The sequence below is a fragment of the Nicotiana attenuata genome, chromosome 1 (genome assembly GCF_001879085.1).
Source record: "Nicotiana attenuata strain UT chromosome 1, NIATTr2, whole genome shotgun sequence".
Taxonomy (NCBI): domain Eukaryota; kingdom Viridiplantae; phylum Streptophyta; class Magnoliopsida; order Solanales; family Solanaceae; genus Nicotiana; species Nicotiana attenuata.
This window is the reverse complement of record NC_031989.1, coordinates 54,008,139-54,032,237: the sequence shown is the minus strand read 5'-3', so window position 1 is coordinate 54,032,237 and position 24,099 is coordinate 54,008,139. Positions and strand designations below refer to the sequence as shown.

Here is a 24,099-nt window from a genome sequence, read left to right as displayed (position 1 = left end):
ATTTAGCTACTCATACTAGTGTTCATCATAACAATAGCCAAATTCATCACAAATGGTAAAATACAAAAGGAAGAAAGGAAGAACTCGATGTTGAATTATCCTCCTTGCCTCTTGCCTCTCCTTGCCTTCAACTAAGCTGTAAAAACCTTGATAATGTCCCTTTGGGCGAGCTGGACCTCTTATAGGTTAAGTGGAATTACCCCGAACTTCCAAGTTTACCCCTAACTTGTATTTTTCCGAACTAGACTAGCGCGGTCGCGCTAGTGGGCGCGCTACTGATCGCGCATATGGCATAACATTCTGCCTCTAACTCCTGGGCTAGAGCGGTCGCGCTAGTGGGTACGCTAGTCTGGGTCATCATTTAAGCCTTTCTTTCTCTCTTCTTTCAACGTGCTCAGCTCCGAGGGGCTTCCCTTGCTTCAATTTTAGCTCCAAATACAGTTCTAAGTCCTCATACACGCAACTCGCTCCTGCAAAACATGAAATTCACGATTAGAGCCAATTTATCATCATTTAACTATCCTATAACAGTGAAACATAGTCAAGCTGGGGCATAAACAGTCGTCAAATTACATGAATCTAGCCTATTATCAGGAGCCAATAGTTTCCATCTAGAAATATGATTGTGCTATATGATTTAATTGTTCTACCACAATGTACAAAGATAGGTCCCTACAGAAGGTTGGAGATATGTGTTGGTGATCCTAACATTAGGGAGAGAAAATGGGCACCTGAAAAAGTAATACATGGAATGAATTATTATGAGTATACCTAGATCTTCGTACAAGAAAATGTGAACTTGAAGTTCAAGTGATAATTCATTTGCAAAATATTGCCAGGCAGATTTGTTGACCCAAAGCTAAATATCATATTTCAACTGCTAATGCTCCAAATAGAATAGAGTCCGTGATGGACAGCGTCCATGGCACGCATGAAGCATAATAGACTAATCGGTTCCAAAGATAAAATTCCTTGAAGAAGGAGAGGAGCAAATGATCGAGATGGCATAATAAGGAGGCAAGTGCTCTAGAAGAGCACCACGAGATAACACTTCATAAGACCTCATAGGAGAGGTTCAGGTACCTGAAAATAATGAGATAAAGAGATCTCAATAAGTTATGTCTTTATTGGGTAACGATGGAACCACTATAAAGTGATCGTCGACGATATTGTTGATATAATGTAGCGCTCAATATTAATAATATTGATGAGCATCTTGAGCTCAAATCTGTCATAGAATGTGGACAGATAAATGATTGACAAATGAAAAATACGCTAGAAAGATTGACTTTATCTGGGAAAAAAATATGAAATTGGGCGGATAGTCCCAAAACCTGAAAGTATAAAGCAAATGAAAGTATAAATGTGTTCTTGTGTGAAAAGTTAAATAAAAAATCGAGTCGATAGGCATAAAGACGACTTGCGGCACCAGAAGATTTGTATATATTCTGGCATTGATTATATGGAGACATGTTCTCCTAAGGTGGATACAACCATTTCAGATTTTGGTCTGACACTACATTTAATATGCGTATAATGAAAATCCTTGAAGGATTTAAATTATTCTAAAGCATATTAAGGTTCCCATGAAACTTATTAAATAATGCTTCAGCAAATCCTATGTGAATTAGAGCAATCATGTCATACATGATTTGTTTTTGTGTCTAATGCAATAGGCTCACTAATGTATCTTGCTATAACCATGAGTATAACAATATGCTAGCGAGATAAAGTTTTACTCCTATGTGGAGATATTGAAATACAATTAGTGTTATATTGCAAAAGGAATCCTTGATATAAATTTATTTATTCTAACAAATATTGTCAAGGTTTTGTTGGTTATACAAATGCAGGGCATAGTTATTTGTTCAAATAATCTATTTGTCTGTGAGGGTAATGCCATATTATGATATTCAACAAGATTTCAATTACATTGAAGACGATACTGCATGCATAGCTCAATTGAAAGGACTATCGACGGAGACAAAATAAAGCATATTTCACCAAAGTTCTATTTCAGACATGATCATTGTTCAACAAATTTGTTCAAGTGATAATTTGACAAACTTCTTCACAAGGCATTGTCGATCTCAATATTAGAGAAGTTGTTATACAAGCTTGGAATTCGTCGCCTCCGAAAAATAAAGTGATATTCTCATCAAGGGGAGACAAATACGCATTGTATTCTTTTTCCCTTAGCTAAAGTTTTATCCCACTGGATTTTCCGGGCAAGGTTTTTAATGAGGCAGCAAGTTATGCGTATTACAAGATATGTGTACTCTTTTTCCTTCACTAAGATTTTTTCCCACGGGTTAAGTAATGTTTTAACGAGGCACATTATCTATAGACATCCAAGGGGGAGTGTTATGAAATACTATGTTATGTAGTGGATGTCTATAACTCCTAAAGAAGTTACTCCCACTAATCTTCTTTATTAACCCCGCACTACTTATTACCATTATAGTTGTAACTCCCACACCTCCATAACCTCCTCCATCATCTTTCCCCATTATCTCAAAAGTTACCATGACATCCCTTTTTATTACCTAGATATCATCCTATAAATAGAGGGTTTCGGCATCACATTGTACATACTTGAATAAGAATCTCTCATCTCCTGCTCCCTACATTCTTGTCTATTTTCTTGTTTTATATTATTACTTTGAGCTAAGTTTCTTATCAGATTTTAATTAATTTGAGATTGAGGCTTTGGTTCATTGACTCTTCATCTGACTGTTGACACAATAAATTCTCTTTCTGGCAAGCAATTGTTGGCACAGTATTTCAGCCTTCCATACTTGCGCATTTCAAGGAAGTGTAACTTGAGAATCCACCCAATCAGTTAATTAAACCTCCTGCTCATTGTGGAAATGGAGAAAATTGAACAAACAAAGAAATAAACACCGTTGAAGGAACAAGATAAAGTGTTTGCAAGAAAGGTAAGTAATAAAGATCGTTCTTTAAACAAAAACGAAAAAAGGAATGTATAAAACGGAGTAGATGGAAAGCAAAAGACCCCTTTCTGCGTTCTCAATTAATTCCTCGAGATTTTGATAATTCTATTCTAGGCAAAATGCAGCCTTGATTTACAGGTTTCCAATAATTTACAGAAAGAAGTACCCGCTTCAGTTTGGTTGCTGTGTTACCAACTGGAGTTTATAAGGCGGTCTCATTCTCATCCGCTTCTATTCTTTTATGTACAGTCCTCAGATCAACCAAGTGACGCATTGTTGGTCTACCATGTGGACAATTCCACGGAGACTTGAGTCGTGATAGATTGTCAAGTATCTGAAACAATGAATTTTATATCTCGGGTCATGAAGCAACCAGAGGGAAGAAGAACAATTTTTGGCCAAAAACTCCTGATAGCTGTTCTCAAGCAAGTTTTCAGAAATATGAAATGTTTTTCAGAGTTTTGGAGAAAAAATAAGCTTTTTTGGCATAAACTATCAAACAAACACTTCGAAACTAGAAATAGTATTTCGCCAAAATTATTTTTTTACCTTTTTTTTTCCTTCTAAAAGACATTTTATAGTGGTTAAGCAATATAAGGGTGAAGAATGGAAGCAGAGGCAGATCCAGGATTTAGAGGCCGCGGGTGCCACAATGTTTCCTAACATAAACATATTGATATTTACATGGTCCAACTGAGGTATTTATTTAACCGATTTGATCCATTTCCGGTTTCGGTTTGAATTATTCATCTTTTTGACTTATATAAATAACTGATTAAGCAAAAAAAAATTAATAATTATGACAACCTATAGTAAAGTACAACTTTGCATGATATTGCTTATATCACAAATATAAGAGAATCCCACTCCTTCCAAAATAGTTTGGATTAAAATTAATAACTATAACATTCATGAAAGATAAGAACGTATTATCAATTTTAATGACCTTAGAAATTAGATCTAGTTTTATCTTATCTAACAAACTGTAAATGTTGCTAATACATTAGGAACATTTACATCAATGCATTGACTAATTCTCTGCTTTTTCTTCTTCTTCAATTAGACAGGCAACCAAAAGAAATTAAGAGAAGATTAGGAAAAAAAATGCAACTATGTACATCTAGAGGTCTCCGAAAAGGGGAAGGTACGGGAAGCGAATGCTTAAGGATATGAGTTTGAGTTTTGAAATTGTGTTTGTTAAAAGGAATTTGTTTCTTTAGTTTAAAAAATGAAAAAAGATAATCTTTTTATAATAAAAAGATTAAAAAATAAAGAAAGATAAAAGATGAAAATGTATGAGGCTGACAACCTGAATGTAAATATCAAAGGCCGAAAGCCTAAAACTGAAGCAGATATATGTTTGAAGCAAATTGGAACCGAACTCTGGCACTTGGACACAAAATGACAGCACTCTACCAGTGGCACCTAGAACAGGTTTGTTAATCCAGGTGCCATCACGTGGTACATAGCCAATTTCTTCTAAATATACATAGAATATATGAGTTTCGACCGAGGTTTGCGGGTGGTGTGGCACCCCCACCTCCCTTAATAGATCCGCCCTGGATGGAAGGAAATATTTTTGTGACATAGCTGATGACCATGCATTCTCAAAATTCACAAATTAACAGGCAAATAAATGGGAATACTTTTACTTGATTCAGGGCAGTAAACTTTTCTCCACTACTTGGTGGTCGTGCACTGATTATATTTCTATATTAAGCTAGACAATTGCAGAAGTGCAACGCAGAGAGGATGATACCAAAGATACTATGATATGAGCATAAATTTCAAGAGTACGGTAAAATGGACAAAAATACCTTTTGCATCTCATTTCTCCCAAGTGGATCTCCAATAACAATAGATGATTTGCAGGCACGTGATGCCAACATTGCACGTACTCTAGGAGGACATAGTGAATCGGCGGTATCATCCTTATAAGTACCCATCATGGAACATTCTTCCTGACTATCGGCAAGAATCGAAATGAGTTCTTTCACATCTGCAAGGACAATAAAGTATTTTAAAAAAAGATGAGCCAAAGTTTCTTAATGCAATAAAGCAGATGCAGGAGCTAACACGACTTGTCCCCCCTTACATTCTGTAGATTACATCAGGCCCAACTGCCAATAGAATGACCAAAGGGAAATTTGTCCAGTAATGCAAAGCGCATTCCAGATTATGAAGTTCTCTCTTTAGTTATTTTTTATGACGCTCTTCTTAGCTATCTTATCAAGGATTGCCAACTTGTGTGGTCGTTTGTGAAGTTGCAACACAAAGATGAAACACTGACCAGTGTCCTGCAGATCTTCAAGTATGGAATGCATCTGAGTTATTACCTGCGACTCCAAAAGTTATATTTTTGCTGAAGGGAACTGCTTTTAGCTTAAATCGATGCCCTGGAGGAGCATGCAGATCCTCTTCCAATAGAAATCCATTTCTCCTGTGAGCCCAAAGACAGAAATGATATTGTCATCACTCTAAGAGAGGACATATCGCACCAAATAGTTTTTAAGCTAATATGATTAGTAGTTTATCAAACAGAGAAGTGCCAGATGCCAAGATGATTCTGTGGACTGCATCTTGGCTGCTATATTACAAGATCTATTTATTTAGTTGACCTCTATTTGATTAAGTAGATAAAGAACCTTCCAACTGTTAATTTTTGGCACTTCTATCTGACTTAAACCTAAAAGACTTTTCTTGCTCTTATTCTCATTTGAAATGTTTTCTTTTTCTTTTCTTTTTTAGTTTCTTCACCAAATTAGATATATCTGAAAATAGGTAAAAGGGAAACAGTAATACTCTCTCTCTCTCTCTCTCTCTCTCTCTCTCTCAAAGAGAGAGAGAGAGAGAGAGAGAGACCCCAAATAGATTTCCCTTTGAACTTCACCACAAATTCCAGCAAATTTATTTGTCTCTCATATTTTTTTGCCAGGAGAAATGTTAGAGTGCAAAGAAAGGGAGGAAAAGATAATATGCGTTAGGGTGCAAAGAATGGGAGGAAAAGATAATCATAACATTAGACCAACCAAATGAAGAAGAGAGTGTGATGTGACAAACTAGATAAAAGAATTAAACAACAAATGGCATATTTATTTATTCTGATTTAAGTTAAAAAGTAAAGGACTGCTTATCCCTGACAACTGACTGATTGGCTTAAGCATCAGTGTAGTCATGCTTTTGACCTTTCAAACAGGTTGATAAAGTTAAGGATAGCATGCAAAGGTTGAAATCATGTCATCTTAACCTCAGAAGTTGAATAACCATATTGCAGATCGTTCGGGCAGAAACACAACCAAATGATAAAAAGAAATGCCAATAAGAATTCACCATAAACAAGAGCAATAAGGATTCTCAATCACCTGAAAGTATCATTGTGGATGGAAATAACTATTTCTTCTTCAGGCGATAACTCCATCTTCAAGGGCCTAAATTCAAGAAAGAAAGAATTACATTTGGAGCCAGGAATAAAAAGTTCTCGAGGGATGCAGAAAAGAAATATTACAACTTACAGCAGCTCCAATCCACAACAATTCTACTATAGAATATAGCATCACACCTTCAAAGATAACTGATATTAATTACAACCCATAACCCATCCCTGCTGCCAGGACAAAACAGATGATATGGGAGAACGATAAAGGTTCAGCAATTAGAGCAACTAATCATCATGCATAAATAACTTATAAACATGTAATTTCACCTGCAATATTCCGAACAGATTGCATGACTCTCAATAGATCAACATGTCAAATGGAGTAGCATGTCAATTCGAGAACTTGCACCAGTACAGTGCTGTTATGTCCCACATTGGTTGAGGGAATGGGTTGTGGTCTCCTTATATGGTCTTGGGCAATCCTTCCCTCATGAGTTAGCCCAAGGGCCATATTATCACAAGGTAACGGAGCTAGACCCATCGGTCCCTGATGTTGTGTTTCTCAATGTTGGGCCCCGTAATTCACACTGAAATCGAGTCCTGAGCGTGTGGGGGAGTGTTAAGTCTCACAATGGTTGAGGGAATGGGTTGTGGTCTTCGGCAATCCTCCCCTCATGAGTTAGCTTTTGGGTTGAGTTAGTTCCAAGGGCCATATCTTCATAAAAGAGACATGGGACTCCCTTCTTTGGGGAGGGGGACATATTTGTGAGAAATGTCCAAAATTTTCAAGCCGGAGAATGTAAATGTAGTTGAGGGATATGTACTCAATTTTGAGAGGCCAACATAAATGCTTATTTATCATCTTTAGCATGAAATATGGAAAAAGTTGAATTACGAGGAGTATAACTTTGACCTAGCATCTGCATGAGCCAACTTATGACATACATCAACCATACGGGCCTACTGATCTTACTTTTCAGATTATCTAGCCATGACACCAAGAAGAGAATATTTTGATTAATCCATTAGTTGTTCCGAGTTTCAACATCTAATGACTCCCCCCTTACGGTGAAAGATAAAAGCAGAGATAATCACAAAATCATTCACCAAATGATGCACCAACTCAAACCAGATAACAAGTAACTACTTTAAGATTGAAGCATCAAGATATGATTTGACATGTAAACTTGTTTAGTCGCTTCGAGTAAAAGTAGCTCAAATCCCATTCGAAGCAATTAAAGAAACCAAACACAAGGGACAAAAATAAAGTCTTCTCCTAATCCCTGCTTTTAAAATTTATGCTGCTCTTTTTATCATGCAAAATGACTTATTGAGAAGGAAAAAGAGAAGGTAATCCCTTTATTCTTTTGGTCGAGTAAAGTAACATCAGTATAGATTTAGCTTAATAAAAACACATCATTTTCCAGCTACTATTGTGTTGAGGGATTGCATCTATCTTGATCCATTATGACTTAAAAACAATCTTACACAAAACACATAGCAGGAGAATGAAGACCCTGACCGAAGCAAAGGTTGCTGATTCAAGATAGTTGACTGTGACAGACGCTCAAAAATTCTAACTTCTCGTCTGTCAGCCATGCTTAGACCAACCAAAGAAAAATGAAAAAGTGAGAGAGAGAGAGAGAGAGAGAGAGAATCATCCAATTCAAATCACATAAGTAACATTCAAAAACCAAACTCAAATGATAGACTAATTTACTTTACTACAGAGAGGTCAGTATACAAAAGCAACGAATATACCTGATCAACAATAAAAAGGTCCTCATCCAACCTGCCTATAATGAATCCAAGATTGAATTTGCCAATCACCTGCATAACCAATTTTGAAGTTGAGAATTTTCAAATGCTGATACTAAAACTCTGCATTTCTGCTGAAACTACTAATGACAAAAGTAAACACGGACATGGAATGATTGCCAATTGCATGTAAATAAATTAGTGCTTTACCGCATTTAGTGTTGGAAGTATGACAACCAAATAGCATGCAATAAAACTCACATTTTACAGATATATAGCACAAAAACAGCTCCGCAAATACTAAGAAGTTCAAAAGAGTAGGTTTATATCAGCATATCCAAGAGAGGACGACAAAAAACACTTATTATGGACTAGCAAATCTTTACAATAATTTAAGTCAGAACACTGAAGGTTTCATGGTGTAAAGAGAGGAAAAAGAGATCAGACAAATTCCAAATTGCAAATAGTGACTCCTGTCATGCCTTGGACTGGATTGATTTTACAAAGAATAGCTGAAATGAGTATTATCTAGTGTTAAATGAGGAACATGTTCAGCACTGCACTTCAGAGTTCATACGGAGTGAAGAAGTGGGTTTATAAGGTAAATAAACTGTACCTTACCCGAACAAAGAAAAAAGAAAAAGATTTGAACTGACACCTTAAGAAGCAGATGACATTATTACGACACACAGAAGAAGAGGTGACTATTCAATTTGGGACCAAGGAATGCTAAGAATGTCAATCGGGGCGTTTCTAAGTGCTATTGAACCGGAAAAGACAATGCAGCGTGAGAACACCCCAGTTGCCACAATATCCTCAATCAAACCAACTACGGAATATTTAACTGAAACATTCAGATGCAAACCAAAATCAGAAAAACTGAAAAATTTTGTTAGAGGTGGGTCTAATAGGTCGGGGTGTGGATGAAAGAAAAGAATGCTCATGAGATCCTAAACAATCTTACCTTCAGACAGAACAGGAAACAAACTTATTGGCAGATTAAAATGATAATACAGTTTGCTTTTGAATATAATGGATGAGTTTTGGACCTTCATTTAGTAAAATCTTCTTTCTTGAAAAGTCTTCCAGCTCACTGGTAGAGCAATCATAGCATTTTCCTTGGCCACTTCATTTTCTGATTCGGTGAGCTCTAGGTAGCTGCAGCATAATCCCTACTGAAGCCATTAAAGAATTTCTTTTAACTAATTGAAAGACCAAAAGCTCTTTTCCCAAGCCAAAGGAATTACTGTATGGTACTTTTTGTTTCATTCTTGAGATGTACGATTAAGGAGTTGCAATCTTGACAGTCTCTGCTTCCTTCTTGATATGAGGTCGTTCACACTAAATTGCAATGTCGAACAATCTTTAAATCAGATGAAGCCTTAGGAGCATCCAAAGTCAGACTAGCAGGCTGTTCAAAAGAAACAGCATCTACATATTTCTGACACATCGTGAATATTGTTGCAACGTAGAATCAACAAGCACCGATTCAGTCACACATAACTCGTTCATTTGAACCTCATGCTCCTGAAAATGAAATGGTATAACTAAAAGGACTAACAAAAATAGCATAGAGAATGAATTGAAATTGTCTCCAGTTGCAGCTATAATACTAATCCAACAAAGCAAGGATAGTTAAAAAAACTCAGAAAGGAAATATCTACTAGTTCTCTCTTACCTCCTCAAATTTTCCATTTTGTATACTATTTCCAGGCCGAATTAAATTATTTGTTTGATCAAGACTGTGTCCGTTCTTGACTGCTTCACTTGATGAAGAAACTATCTATCTTTGTGAACTTGGAAGATCCAGACTTATCACTGGTTACTTCATCACACTTATCAGCCTAACGGATTATCTGGAGATCTTAAGGATATCGTATCCTTCAAATAACTGTCTTCTCCTGAAGGGCATACAGTCAATCTATTTCTCAGGAGAGGTACCTCAGATAATGCAGTACTCATACTCTCGTGCTTTCTCTTATTTACTGTAATAAATTTGGTGAGTGATGACTGGACAATGGTTGCAACAATCCACATAATGTGCATATCGATACAGCTTTTTCTTTTGATCACTGGGTGAGTGGCTGAGTCATCAGCAGTAATCAGACCTCCGACTTCCTTCCAGGGACTTCTGGAACTGCGATTGTCTTTCTTCTTTCCATGGAATCGAAGACTGAAGTCTTTCTCTGTTGACCTGTTTCCATCATTTAACATGCCCGTGACAGAAGTATCTTTTAATTCCTTTAGAGGTTTTTTGAGATAGTGACCATCTTTATGTAGCTCCCCAATGCAGTCGCCTTCCTGAGTATCATCTCTATCTGACAATAATTGCTTGGATTGAAACTGAAAGGCCTCGAGTTGGGAATGAGTGGATGTATGTTTTTCTTCAAAAACCTCTTGGAAACTATTCACAGCATAACTAGCATGATTTGATGAGTATATCTTCTCTAAAGCTTCTCTCAAAGAATGCAATATGGAGCCTTCATCGGACAGAAATATTTTTCTTTTATCGGGAGTTACATTGACATCAAATGCTCTGGGTGGGATCGTGAAGTCCATGATTGCAATGGGATATTGTCGAGAGTTTGCACCTCTGTACAACTCATTGACAAGCTTGCCAACTTTTGGCATATCTACTGGCCGTCCATTCACAAAAAAGTATTGCCGATCCCCTATATTGCGTCCACTACCATAACCAGGCTTAGAAATGAATCCTTCAACTGTGCAACCATCAGAAGTACATACTTTAAGAGGCTCCAGACAAGTAAAGGTACTCATACCAAATACTGTTATGATGTTATCTTTCACGGATCCACTTCCCTGAGTCTTCAGAACTACAGACTTTGCATTTCTTACAGCTGTGTTGGTGCAAACTATTCTGACTCCCTTAGAAATAAGAGCATAGGCCTAAGAGTGCAAGAAAGACAAAAAAATTAAATAACTTAAACAACTAAAGCATAAAAATACTTCTTCAACAGATGTCATGCCTATAATCTCTTATTAAGATTACAAATATTGACAAGAAAAAATTATATAAGAAGGCTAACATGGATGATTTGGTCACCAAGGTTATAGCAAAATGCGACTTAGAATTGCCAGAAGCAAAGGTTTTTTTTGATGAAGTAAATCAATTTCATTAAAGTGGGAAAATCTCCCTTACGATGTATACCAAAAAAGTAGAGAACTTACACAAAAATATGGTTCTCTACAAATTGCACCCAATCTTCTATATAGACACGAACCTCATTTTCCAAGGAAGATCTCTATTTTGCACAGTTGCATCCCTCTTAAAATTTGAGTTTATAAAGGGACTCAAATTCAGTCAGGTATTTCCAACTTACTTAAAGCATTTCCGATCGAAGAAAAAGAGGAATATAAAAGGAATTAGCAGACATATAAAGAATATTCAAAAAACACTACAGCACAAACACAGCACAACTGCTAATATACAAATTCATCTTCAATACGGTGTCAGTTAGATAATTATTCATTATCGAGATACCTCAAATAGAATGATTAATAATATATTTTCAATATAGTTAAGAAATTCTCTTCTTTTAACTTTTTTTTTTTCCTTTTTTGGTTGAAATAAGTATGTTCAACAAATTTCTAAGTTTAAAAATCAATGTCAGCCAAAATGTCAAAGACAGGAGTGCTACTGTAACACATAAAAGTTTGGAGCTTGAAGTCAGAACCAACTTGAACTGAATCGAATTATACCATCACGAACTGTCCTACAGTTTTGAAGGCACCAGTTGAAATTTTGATCTTCAATTATTTAGTTGAATTACAATTAAATTCTTCCTAGGAAATCAGTAGCCAAAGGCAAGTAGATAATGCAGATTAAAGGCATCATACATTCAGCAATGTAATAAGCTTTCCATATTCCTTTCGGATGTTGCGGTGAAACTCTTTACTTCGCACTGGTAAAGTGGAGAACAACTTCTTAACAGTGACAGTGGTACCAACTTGGCGAGCTGTGTTCCTTTCAGCTATCAGAAGGCCCGAACGATCAAAAGTCAAGTGTGTCGCCACTTGCTCATTCTTTGTTCTTGTTTCAACCATCAAATCCCCTAAAGCACAAAGTGAACTCAATGCCTCCCCTCTAAATCCAAAAGTCGCTAATGACTGAAGATCAGGAAAATCTGATAGTTTTGAGGTATGATGTTTTAGCGTCAGTACCTTCAAAACCAAACACACACCACTTTGTACCATTAGACGAATTCTCAATGAACACGACAGCCAGTGCACTTAATCAGCACAAACTAAGAAATATTAACAAACAGTGAAAACCAGCAGCAAGGGAGCTACAGAGGACAAGAGACAACCTTGATTGAAAATAGAGTTTAAATGTGATACATAAGGAAACACCACACATATATATACACAATTACACACACTGGCACACACATCTACATAAACACACACAAAACACACACATGACACATATACATAAAGACACAAAACACACACAAGACACAAATTGATTGAAAATAGATAGTAGTATGGAGAAAGCCTACACATATACAGGCATAACCGCATAAGTGTGGGTGTCTGTATGCATAATACACACACACACTCACACGCACACACACAAAACACAATTTTACTGGCTTATTCACAAATAACAAGCAAATGGAAGAGAGAGTGACAAAAATTTAGGACAAGAGCAGAAAATAGAACGGCAAAAAGAGACCTTGAAATTGTGAGGCGAGATGCCACAACCGTTGTCGATAACCTGGAAGGATTCAGTGCCATAGTCTTTGAGCGAAACCTCGATGCTGGTGGCGCCGGCATCCAAGCTGTTTTCAACCAACTCCTTGACGGCGGAGGAAAGGTCCAAAATAACTTGACCAGCACAAATTCTATGCACGACGCCCTTGTTTATGGGCTTTATAGTCGACGGTGAAGCTGCTGGTCCTCCGTGCATTTCAATGGCGCTCAATTACAGGGCAATGCCGGTACTTGTAAAGTATCAAATCGACTTCATGCTGAGAACTTAGGGATGCATATCTGCAATTTTTTAAGCTTTTAACTGATTATTGAGTAGAGGAGCTTCAAGGACCAGAAATCAAACCAAGCAACAAAACCCTATGGTTTCAATTTGATTACTGTTCAGAAAATCACTTATTTGCCGCCAAAAGAGAACCTATCGGAGATATAAAACATATCGAAATGAGGTGATGCAACGGTGTCGTGGTGTAGTTGGTTATGAAGTCAGTCTGTCTTACACACTGAAGTTCTACGGTTCAAGTCCGGGCGACGCCATCATATTTTTTTTAGTTGAATTTTTAACTTGGAACTGAAAGTTGGAAAAAATAATCCTTTTTCTTTTTCATTGTTCATTCCTCTACTGAATCGCGATATCAACTGTTATTATTTCACGAGTAGTAGATTATTATTCATTACTCGATATATGGACTTTGGTGTCTTCGTATATTAAACATAGTTGTGTTTCAAGTGCAAGCTATATATTTTCACTTAATTTTAGAACTATAGTAAAGTAGTAAAGTTCAAAGGAGTAGCAAAGTTTGTATCAACTTGTCACTCGGTTAAAATGCTTGATTTACGCACCTTAAAGAGAGACACGAGCTGGCACTCTACCTTTTACGGAATCAGATTCGGACATGATTCTTCACCATTACATTTTCTAAAACGAAATTGTCTACTATCTTCTGGTCATTCTAATTTTTAAGTAGCAAATATTTAGTAGTTCCTCTTAAGCATGCTGATTTGTGGGTGCCCGGCAACTAAACACCATTAGGAACAATTTTCAAACGATCCCTTTCTATGAGCAATTGAACGAGCAAACCCTTTCTCTCATTTATATTGCAATCTTCCGTATTTACCAACTGTAGACATGTCAGCGTATCACCGCAAAATAAAAAATATACTTCTCCATGTTTCATTATAATGGTAAAAGAGTTATGTATACAAAAGATTATTAGAGAACTGTTGGACCAAATGCGTGTAATGAATCAAGCACATAAACAGAAGTTGATAATCAAAGTTAAGTACTCTTTACTCATAAGACCCCGTGTTGTTTGTTTCCCCAATACTACTGCAACACAGGCACTTGACGCCAAAGAAATCTGCTGTGTGCCAGCACACAATCGGACTGGAGAGATACTGTATTCCAAAAAAGAAATAAGAACCTCAACAATTTTCAAACTCTGTGAAACTTCTTTATCTGGAAAGAATTGAACAGAAAATGGAGGTCAGCACCCACGATTCATCTAGCAAAATTTGACTCTTCATTTGTGTCATCTACAAGCTGCATCCTTCATTCTTTTTTCATAGAAATCATCCATAGGAGGTCAGATTCAGATTGCACTGTTACTACGTTCTCTTTCACGATATTAGATGTACTGACTAAACCACCAAACCTCATTTCTGTCGTGTCTGAAATAAAGTCAAGTGAACATAAGTCCGTCTAGTAGAAAAAGTAGATACCACCAGTATGATGGCATCAAATCTGGAGAGAAATTTATCCTTCTTGTATTGAACCAAAAACAAATAGAGATATGCAGTACATAAAGCATCAGCCTATAACAAATTGAGGCAGGTTGAGTCTAAACTACCATATTAAAAGTTAATAAGGAAAGAGTAGATGGAGCTGTTCACCCAAATTCCATTTGAGACCTGTGGTTGTGGTTCTCCCAGCAGCCGTTCCAATGGGTATGAGTCCACAATGTGGCCCTCAACAGAGTACTAGATATGAATCTTGTGATGATGTGTACTCGGAAGAAGTTGGATGAGGCAGTCATCAGAGAGAAGAATAATTGGCATGGACGGGAAACGGCATATGACATTAATATTTCCTATCTCACGGTCAAACCTTCCACCAAGTGCTCCGGTGGCTAGAATACACAACTGTAATTACACGCAGATACAAGTCAATCCCACTGAAACTACATTACGACATTTTTTCCAGTAATGGGGTCCTATAATCTTCTAATTGCTCTGAGATTATGCTAAATTGTATTTTGGCTCTCCCTGTGTGTGCTTGTAATTATCATCTTACTATGTTGGAGTTGTAATATTGCATCAGATTTGTGATCTTTATAATAGTGGCTTTTCTCTAATATCAGTAGATCCACTCAAAATAATAATAATAGTAATCATAAAAAGACAATAACAAATATAGTGTTCCTTTTAATACCACTTTATACTTCGCCATCCTGTGAAATATTTATCATTTGTCAACTTTTAGTTTGATCCAGCAACTTTAGGTGGTGGTAGAGATGTTAATTAATTAATTGTTCAATTGGCTACAAAACCTTTACTATAATTTTTTAGCAAAAGTAATAGAAGTTGGACCAATTATGCTTACAAGTAGAAAACTTCCACTATACATGAAAAGGCACATCACATTTTTTTCCATAATAACCTTACAACATACCCTACTAGTGAGAACAAGGACGAGGTTAAAATGGTTTTATAGAATTTATTGATGATTACTTCACCCTGCCACTTTATATCCTCACTTTCTTGAAGATTGTGCATGCAATGGTGTCCCTGGTAACTAGTTTCAGTTTCATTTTTAAGGAATGAGTAAATGAAGCTTATACCAACCCAAATTGAATAAATGACGAATAAGCAATACATCTGATCCACCATGTGAAAGATTTTCTAATGAATTATTTTATTTCAAATATCTATTCTAAATGAATAATATCCTATTATTAGCAATAATCATAAATAAGAAATAACTAGAGTACAAATATCCCACAGCAAAAAGATGCAGATATAGTTTGAGCAACTATTTAGTGTAAAAATATTTTTAATGGATATAAACTAGAATATAGCATATTGATAAACATGGAAAAGGGTAAAAATTTCCAGAGTTATGTTAAAAAGCTTCACTTACATTTGGATGTTCCGGGTTTAGTAATTCACGAATATATGCAACACATTTATGAAGATCTGTGGTATCTTGATCATGAGATTCATCAATTATCTTGGTCCCCTGCAAAGTCACCAAGCTATACATCCTCAAAATATGGTTCTAACCATGCTTTGTAGTGAACTGCACAAACATATTGCACAAGAACAAGACGGCAAAGAACGATCTTGAGCCACATTGCTAATTATATCCAAAAGTGTAATAACTATCTAGTAACTGAAATGATACACACATGTAGTTAGGTAGCTAAGAATCCTCACTAACATGTTTGAAAATGAAAAAATGCACAAGTTTAATTACGTACTACATTAGAAAGAATTTAAACAAGACCAGATATTATTCTCTTGATCTTTACACAAAAACTAGCAAGTAAAAGTGTGGTAACTGCTCGTACACAGGGCAAAAACTTGAACTCAACAATATATTTGGAAACCACAAGGTTTTAACAAGGTGGGCCTCTCTTCCAGACTCAAGAATATATTTGCACAGCTCAACTGTACTGTAAAAAAATTTCTCATTCTCGGATAAGGTGAAAGACAGGGAAGCTCTTAACACACCATACACTAGTAAACTGTCACATGGAGCTCCACTCCATTGCATATCAAAGAAGATCCACTACAAAGGTTCTATAAAGCCAAGGGTTCAAACACCAGATTCTTTTGGTAAGGTCAAACACCAAATTCTTTGAAGGTTGACGTCCCTGGAGGTCGGCATTTAACACAAAATGATGATTCAATTCAAAGTAGGATAAATCATACTAAGTAAGGGAGACTTGTAAGTATAGATCAATCAGGACTGCCTCAATCCAAATTAATTGAGATCGGCTACATCAATCCAATGTATCTATTCTGCCGCACCATTCAGGTTCCATTTCATTTCAACACTAAATATTTTGTCTTTTAAGGCAAATTAGTTATTCTCCAAAACTAGATGTTCTCTTACACTTATCCCTTCACAAATATAAAAAAGTGGATGCTTTTAAAATTTATTGGAAAATGATTTGCTAAAAACTATAGAACCATCACAAGCAAACTCTAGCTTACCAGGCCTCTATAAAAGTCAAGAACATCGGTTCTGATTGAATCCATATCTCCTTTTATAGCATATGGCTTGTACCTGCAAAAAAAATCATGGTTCACTCAAATTTAATCTAAGACCACAAAATAAAAATTTCCAAATATTAAGAAATTGTGTTTTAGCCCAAAAAGAAAAAGAGAAATCCCGATGCTTTTACATATTGTCTGCATGTGTTTTTACTCACTTACAGCTCAAACTTGAATATCAGTATTTGTCCTATGCTTGGACTACTAATATGGCATGAAAATTTTCAAATAGTAACTTATTAACTTATTCTTTCCTCCAGCAAAAATCCAAGTTTTAGTTTCCTTTTGCACATTCTGGTCCAAGAAAAAAAATACCAAGGCCCACGTGAGGGGAGTGTAGCAAACTTAAACAAATTCACAGAGTTCAAAGCTACTAATATATACTATTTTTTTTTAAAAGTAGATTTTTCTTTTATCGAAATGGTGGAAAAAAGTAAATACTTCGCCCTATAAAAACTCCGGTTTTATTCAGAAGCGGAGCTAGAGTGTCGGGAGAGGGTCCGGTCGAACCCAGTAGCTTTGGTTCTAATCCGGTATTTGTCTAAAAAATTGAATATGTATAAATTATTAATTTAAACCCCGTAACTTGAAACGATAAGAATCTCAAACTCATAAGCTTGAAATCCTGGCTCCGCCTGTGGTTTTATTCCTTATTATTTTGCCAATTTGCAAACAAGTTTAGAGATTGAAGAATGAACCAGCAACAAGCTGCTACGTATAATCAGTAACAAGAGCAATTGGTAAATGAATTCAGAATCACCTCTTACGAATATCAGAAGGATAGTCACGAGGAAAAAAGCGGGGCAATTCATCAAACACCCTATTCGCTCCACCGTCAGCCCAAACATGAACCTGTGCTGCTCTAAACAACAAACATATGCCACCATTTTCAGGGAAATTACAAGGCACTAGAGAACTTCAAAAAAGGTTGAAAAAAGGAAGGCGCAGGGGCCATTACTGTGCTCCCAGAGCAAAGGAGTGAATCGAGGGAGGCGTTGGTTAAGGATAACAAGCGCATACGTTAGAGCAGGTCCGTTGTCGGTAGGAAGATNAAAGACAAGTCGAAACGTGTTAAGTAACCGAAAAATTATGTTTGAGTTGATGAACTTGTGGGACTGTTTTTGGGCTGTTTCGTGTTGGTATTGGGTTGTCTCTTTTACTACTGTTTTTATGGAGTTGATATGAGGAAGGGTGTGGAGAAACACCACATAATGGCAAGGTTGTTTGTTGGTCGTTCATCGTAACATTTCGGATTGTTTGACACTATTATGGTTGTCGTGTTGTGTATGAAGTGATAGGGGTATGTTGGGCTGTTTGTGATTGTTTTGACTAGTGTGCAGTCATATATATAGGGGAGGTGCTGTCCATTTCATTGGGAAATAGATTGTGGTTGATACATAATAGTTACGACGCTTAAACGATAACGAGAGTGTCATTTCTCTTATTGTAGACTAAGGAGCCGTGAAATTGCGTAGCTTGAGGTTGGGAAGAATATACAAGGTATGTTAAGGCTCTTCCTTCATTCTTTTGGCATGATCTAAAGTGAAACGAACATAAACGATACGCTATTTCATAATGAATGTACTCCTAGCAACTAAGGTTGTCCATGTTATTCTTTCCTTACAAAGTTATTCCAAGAAAGCATATATGATCCTTGAGTCCTAGTGAAGTTCATATTGATGGTATGATGTCCATAATGTTAATCGATGGTGCAATGACCTTATGTCACTCCAAAAGGTTTAGAACGTGATCCATGAGTCCAGCATGCATTATATATGTATCTACGTTACTCTACCGAGCCGCGCTATAGTCGGCCGGGTATGGCACCTATTGTGCAACCACTGATCAGTTGGGTTACCGAGCTCCACGTGGCCGGGTACGTTTTTACCGAGTCCTCTTTGAGGCCGGGTATGATATGATGATGATGATGCCCACAGAGGCGTATGTTTTTAAAAGCTTATGTATATATATGTATTATGCATTTCATGTCAGTAGCCCCCAGAGGCACTCAGATGTTACAGGTTGTATCTCCTCTATCTCTCTTTACATTACTGTTCTTATTTATGCTTTCCTGCCTTACATACTCGGTACTTTATTGGTACTGACGTCCCTTTTGCCTGGGGACGCTGCGTTTCATGCCCGCAGGTCCCGATAGACAGGTTGACATTCCTCCTAGTAGGCTATCAGCTCAGCGAAGGTGTTGGTGTACTCCACTTGCTCCGGAGTTGCCTATTTGGTCAGTATGCTTTGGATATGTATTGATTGGTATAGCGGGGCCTGTCCCGGCCTTTATGATTTTATGTACTCTTAGAGGCTTGTAGACAGATGTCAGGTGTATGGATACTTGTATGGCCTTGTCGGCCTATGTTTTGAGTTTACAAATGGTCATGTCGGCCTTATAGGCCCGTATGTCACATGTATAAGTTTGTATATCATGCTGGGTCATCATATGTTAAGTATTCCCTTATGTTTTATTCTTGTTATCTCATGAAGGGTTTTCTAGCTCATTTACCCATGATAGTATGATAAGAAAGATATGTTACGTTGGTACTTGGTTGAGTAAGGCACCGGGTGCCCGTCGCGGCCCTTCGGTTTGGGTCGTGACAAAGCGGCACCGCAGAAGCGGACAGGGAGCCGCAGAAGCGGGTTTTGGTCTAAGGATTGAGGACCGCAGATGCGGTCAATGTACCGCAGAAGCGGAACCGCATCTGCGGAGAAAGGGTCGCAGAAGCGGATGGGAATATCTTGGAGAGGACCGCAGATGCGGTCAAAGTTCCGCAGAAGCGGGACCGCATCTGCGGGTGGCAAGTCGCAGAAGCGAGAAAGGGGTGACTCAGGGAAGTCCGCAGATGCGGCATTTTAACCGCACCTGCGGAACCGCAGAAGCGGCCAAGGAACCGCAGGTGCGGAATCAGCTGAAGCAGTGAGGTCTTTTAAGTTCGGGGTTTAGTTCATTTGAACCCCATTTTTCTTCCATTGGAGTCGATGGGGAGCAGCATTGAGGTGCCATTTTCGTCACTTGTCATGAGGTAAGTAATTTATGCTAGCTCGGAGTTAAATACAAGGTTTATATATGGATTTAGACTTGGAAAATTGTATAAATTTGAGGTTTTGGTGGAAAACCTAGAAAATTTGTAATTTTGGAATTTAGCCACGATTTTGAGTATGGAATTGAGAGAAAATTATATATTTGAGTTCCTAAGGTCATGGGTAATCTTTATCTTCGAAAAATTTCGGATTCCGGGCACATGGGCCCGAGGGTGTTTTGGGTCAACTTTTCGATCGGAGTTAGGAATTGCTATAAATTAGTTTGTAATGAATAATTGAGCATAAATTAATGGATTTGCGTAACCGTTGGCTAGTTTTGGAGCATGGTGCATCAATTGGAGTCCCCGGAAGGGTGTGGATTGCCGGTTATGGATCTTCGGAGCAAGGTGAGTCTCCTTTCTAACCTTGTAAGAGGGAATTGTCCCCATAGGTGAAATAATTGACTATGTGCTCCTATTTGCGGGGGCTACGTACGCACGAGGTGACGAGAGTCCGTGCGTAGCTGCTATTATGCTATTGTCCGGGTAGTTAGGGCCCAAAAGCATGTTATACTTGGATTATTTATGAACCCATTGATAGTTTGAATTGCTTGAATCACCTTGGATTAGTAAATTAATTTAAAAGGAGATTAAACATCATTTTTCCTGAATTGTTAAAAAGAGAAATTGTTTTATTTGGGTAAATATTCCCTATAAGTTCTTAATTGACTGATTGAGCATGTATCTCTATGTGTACCTGCGTCGCATGCATGATTCGCGAGCAGGGTATGTGTTTATTTATGGAACGGGCCGAACGCCTCGGCAGATTAAATAGATGCATCTATGGTTCGCGCCGTTCGACCCTCTGTAGTGTACAGTTTACCTTTTCGTTGGAGCGGGTCGTCGACCTCGGTGTGATTTGCGCATGATGTATATATTGTTTCCTGAGAATTTTAAATGTTGATATTTCCTTTCATGGCTTGATATAAATTGATAAGATAATAAAAAGTATATCTTGAAGATCCTCTATTATTTGTTAAAGGTGTTCACTGGTTTTATGGCTTCGTGAATTAGAACTGCTATATAAATCCATGATTTCCTCACATTATTAGTATATTGCCAATTGACCTCTAGTAAGTGTCGAAGTTGACCATCTCGTCTCTACTTCTTCGAGATTAGGCGGGATACTCATTGAGTACACGTTGTTTACGTACTCATACTACACTTCTGTGCATTTTTGTTGCACAGGTATATTTATTTCTAGCAGCCCACTGGGCGTAGCAGCACGGATGATTTGGGGCTAGGTGAGTTGCACTATTCGAGGCGGCCCGTAGCTAGTATAGCCCTCTTCAGTACATTGTATTTATTTCCTGTCCATTGTATTCCGGACGGATGTCGTATTTTACTTCCTTATCAGTAGATGCTCATGCACTTGTGACAACGGGTTCTGGGATAGTTTGAAGTATTGTATTAACTGCTTATCATTTAAATTTGATTTGAGACTATATTCTTTAATATTGTTAAACTTGAAGGAAAATCATAGATTTCAGAAGTATTAAAACGAGAATTTGATTAAGTAACTTGGTTGGCTTGCCTGACAGCAGTGTCCGGCGCCATCACGACCATTAGTGGATTTTGGGTCGTGACATCCATCTTCAAGGGCCTAGATTCAAGAAAGAAAGAATTACATTTGGAGCCAGGAATAAAAAGTTCTCGAGGGATGCAGAGAAGAGATATTACAACTTACAGCAGCTCCAATCCACAACAATTCTACTATAGAATATAGCATCACACCTTCAAAGATAACTGATATTAATTACAACCCATAACCCATCCCTGCTACCAGGACAAAACAGATGATATAGGAGAACGATAAAGGTTCAACAATCAGAGCAACTAGTCATCATGCATAAATAACTTATAAACATGTAATTTCACCTGCAATATTCCGAACAGATTGCATGACTCTCAATAGATCAACATGTCAAATGGAGTAGCATGTCAATTCCAGAACTTGCACCAGTACAGTGCTGTTACGTCCCACATTGGTTGAGAGAATGGGTTGTGATCTCCTTATATGGTCTTGGGCAATCCTTCCCTCGTGAGTTAGCCCAAGGGCCATATTATCACAAGGTAACAAAGCTAGACCCATCGGTCCCTGTTGTTGTGTTTCTCAATCTTGGGCCCCAATTCACCCTGCAGTCGAGTTCTGAGCGTGTGGGGGAGTGTTAAGTCTTACAATGGTTGAGGGAATGGGTTGTGGCAGTGTTAAAAATAGCGTGAAGCGAGGAAAAGCGACAACCCCCATTTCACGAAAAGTGAGAAGCGAAGCGCCCGCTTTTTGAAGTGAAGCGGAATTTTAATTGGGCAGAATTTGGGCAGAAACGAGGCAGAATTTTTCTGAAAAAAATTCGCCAGCATTTCGGCACTTTTTGGACGTTTAGAAAGAAAAAGAAAAAGAAGAAGAAGAATAAAAATAAAAACATACCTGTTGAAACTTGAAAGCTGTTGTTGTAATGTTGTTGAAGAAGAAGAAGAACCTTAGTTTGCTTGAACAAATCGTTGCTTCATGTGAGGAAGAAATCGCTGGTTTTTTAGGAAGAAAAGGCTGGTTTAGAACCCTAGTTTGTTGCTGAAGAAGTGCCTAAAACAGAAGACTCAATGATTTGGGTCTTTTAACGGAAAAAGACTCGTTTGGGCCTTTTAATTCAAGAAGCGATCGCTTCTTCCGCTCCCGACTGCTTCACCGCTTCTCGCTTTTTAGAGAGAAGCGGTCGCTTTTCTGTACCTGAGCCGCTTTTAGTTGGGGTAGCGACCAACCGATCGCTCCGCTTCGCTTCTCGCTTAAAGCGAGGAAGCGGACGTTTTTTTTAACACTGGGTTGTGGTCTTCGACAATCCTCCCCTCATGAGTTAGCTTTTGGGTTGAGTTAGTTACAAGGGCCATATCTTCATAAAAGAGACAGAGTCTTGGGACTCCCTTCTTTGGGGAGGGGGCATATTTGTGAGAAATGTCCAAAATTTTCAAGTCGGAGAATGTCAATGTAGTTGAGGGATATGAACTCAATTTTGGAGGCCAACATAAATGCTAATTTATCATCTTTAGCATGAAATATGGAAAAGATGAATTACGAGGATTATAACTTTGACCTAGCATCTGCATGAGCCAACTTATGACATACATCAACCATACGGGCCTACTGATCTTACTTTTCAGATTATCTAGCCATGACACCAAGAAGAGAATATTTTGATTAATCCACTAGTTGTTCCAAGTTTCAACATCTAATGACTTCCCACATTACGGGTGAAAGATAAAAGCAGAGATAATCACAAAATCATTCACCAAATCCAGCACCAACTCAAACCAGATAATAAGTTACTACTTTAAGATTGAAGCATCAAGATATGATTTGACATGTAAACTTGTTTAGTCGCTTCGAGTAAAAGTAGCTCAAATCCCATTCGAAGCAATTAAAGAAACAAAACACAAGGGACAAAAATAAAGTCTTCTCCCAGTCCCTGCTTTTAAAATTTATGCTGCTCTTTTTATCGTGCAAAATGACTTATTGAGAAGGATAAAGAGAAGGTAATCCCTTTATTCTTTTGGTCGAGTAAAGTAACATCAGCATAGATTTAGCTTAATAAAAACACATCATTTTCCAGCTACTATTGTGTTGGAGGGATTGCATCTATCTTGATCCATTATGAACTTAAAAACAATCTTACACAAAACACATAGCAGGAGAATGAAGACCCTCACCGAAGCAAAGGTTGCTGATTTAAGATAGTTGACTGTGATAGACGCTCAAAATTATACTTCTCGTCTACAACATGCTGGCCAACCAAAGAAAAATGAAAACAAGAAAGAGAGAGAGAGAGAGAGAGAGAGAGAGATCATCCAATTCAAATCACATAAGCAACATTCAAAAACCAAACTCAAATGATAGACTAATTACTTTACTACAGAGAGGTCA

General features: G+C 37.5%; 2 protein-coding genes and 1 pseudogene across 3 annotated transcripts in view; all 3 read right to left on the bottom strand.

The window, feature by feature from the left end:
• LOC109236081 lies at positions 2,921 to 13,400 on the bottom strand (annotated as a pseudogene). The gene is made up of 12 exons (XR_002069449.1): positions 12,785 to 13,400; positions 11,947 to 12,270; positions 9,938 to 10,995; positions 9,574 to 9,700; positions 9,355 to 9,529; positions 9,183 to 9,246; positions 8,084 to 8,160; positions 7,853 to 7,918; positions 6,317 to 6,382; positions 5,291 to 5,394; positions 4,772 to 4,953; positions 2,921 to 3,288 (listed from the first exon to the last, which is right to left on the bottom strand). The product of XR_002069449.1 is annotated as a DNA mismatch repair protein PMS1-like (transcript).
• On the bottom strand, positions 14,028 to 18,142 carry LOC109226757 (thiamine pyrophosphokinase 2-like). Its single transcript, XM_019391608.1, is given in 7 exon segments — positions 14,028 to 14,490; positions 14,713 to 14,790; positions 14,793 to 14,961; positions 15,959 to 16,057; positions 17,038 to 17,110; positions 17,858 to 17,954; positions 18,056 to 18,142. Coding segments are annotated over 5 exon segments (510 nt in total). The 5' UTR covers positions 17,083 to 17,110; positions 17,858 to 17,954; positions 18,056 to 18,142; the 3' UTR covers positions 14,028 to 14,371.
• Positions 23,882 to 24,099, bottom strand: part of LOC109236072 (DNA mismatch repair protein PMS1-like) — a 5,255-nt gene continuing 5,037 nt past the window's right edge. The window contains exon 4 of the mRNA XM_019402300.1: positions 23,882 to 23,959. Within this exon, the coding sequence (XP_019257845.1) occupies positions 23,882 to 23,959 (78 nt within the window). The remainder of the gene's footprint in view (positions 23,960 to 24,099) is intronic.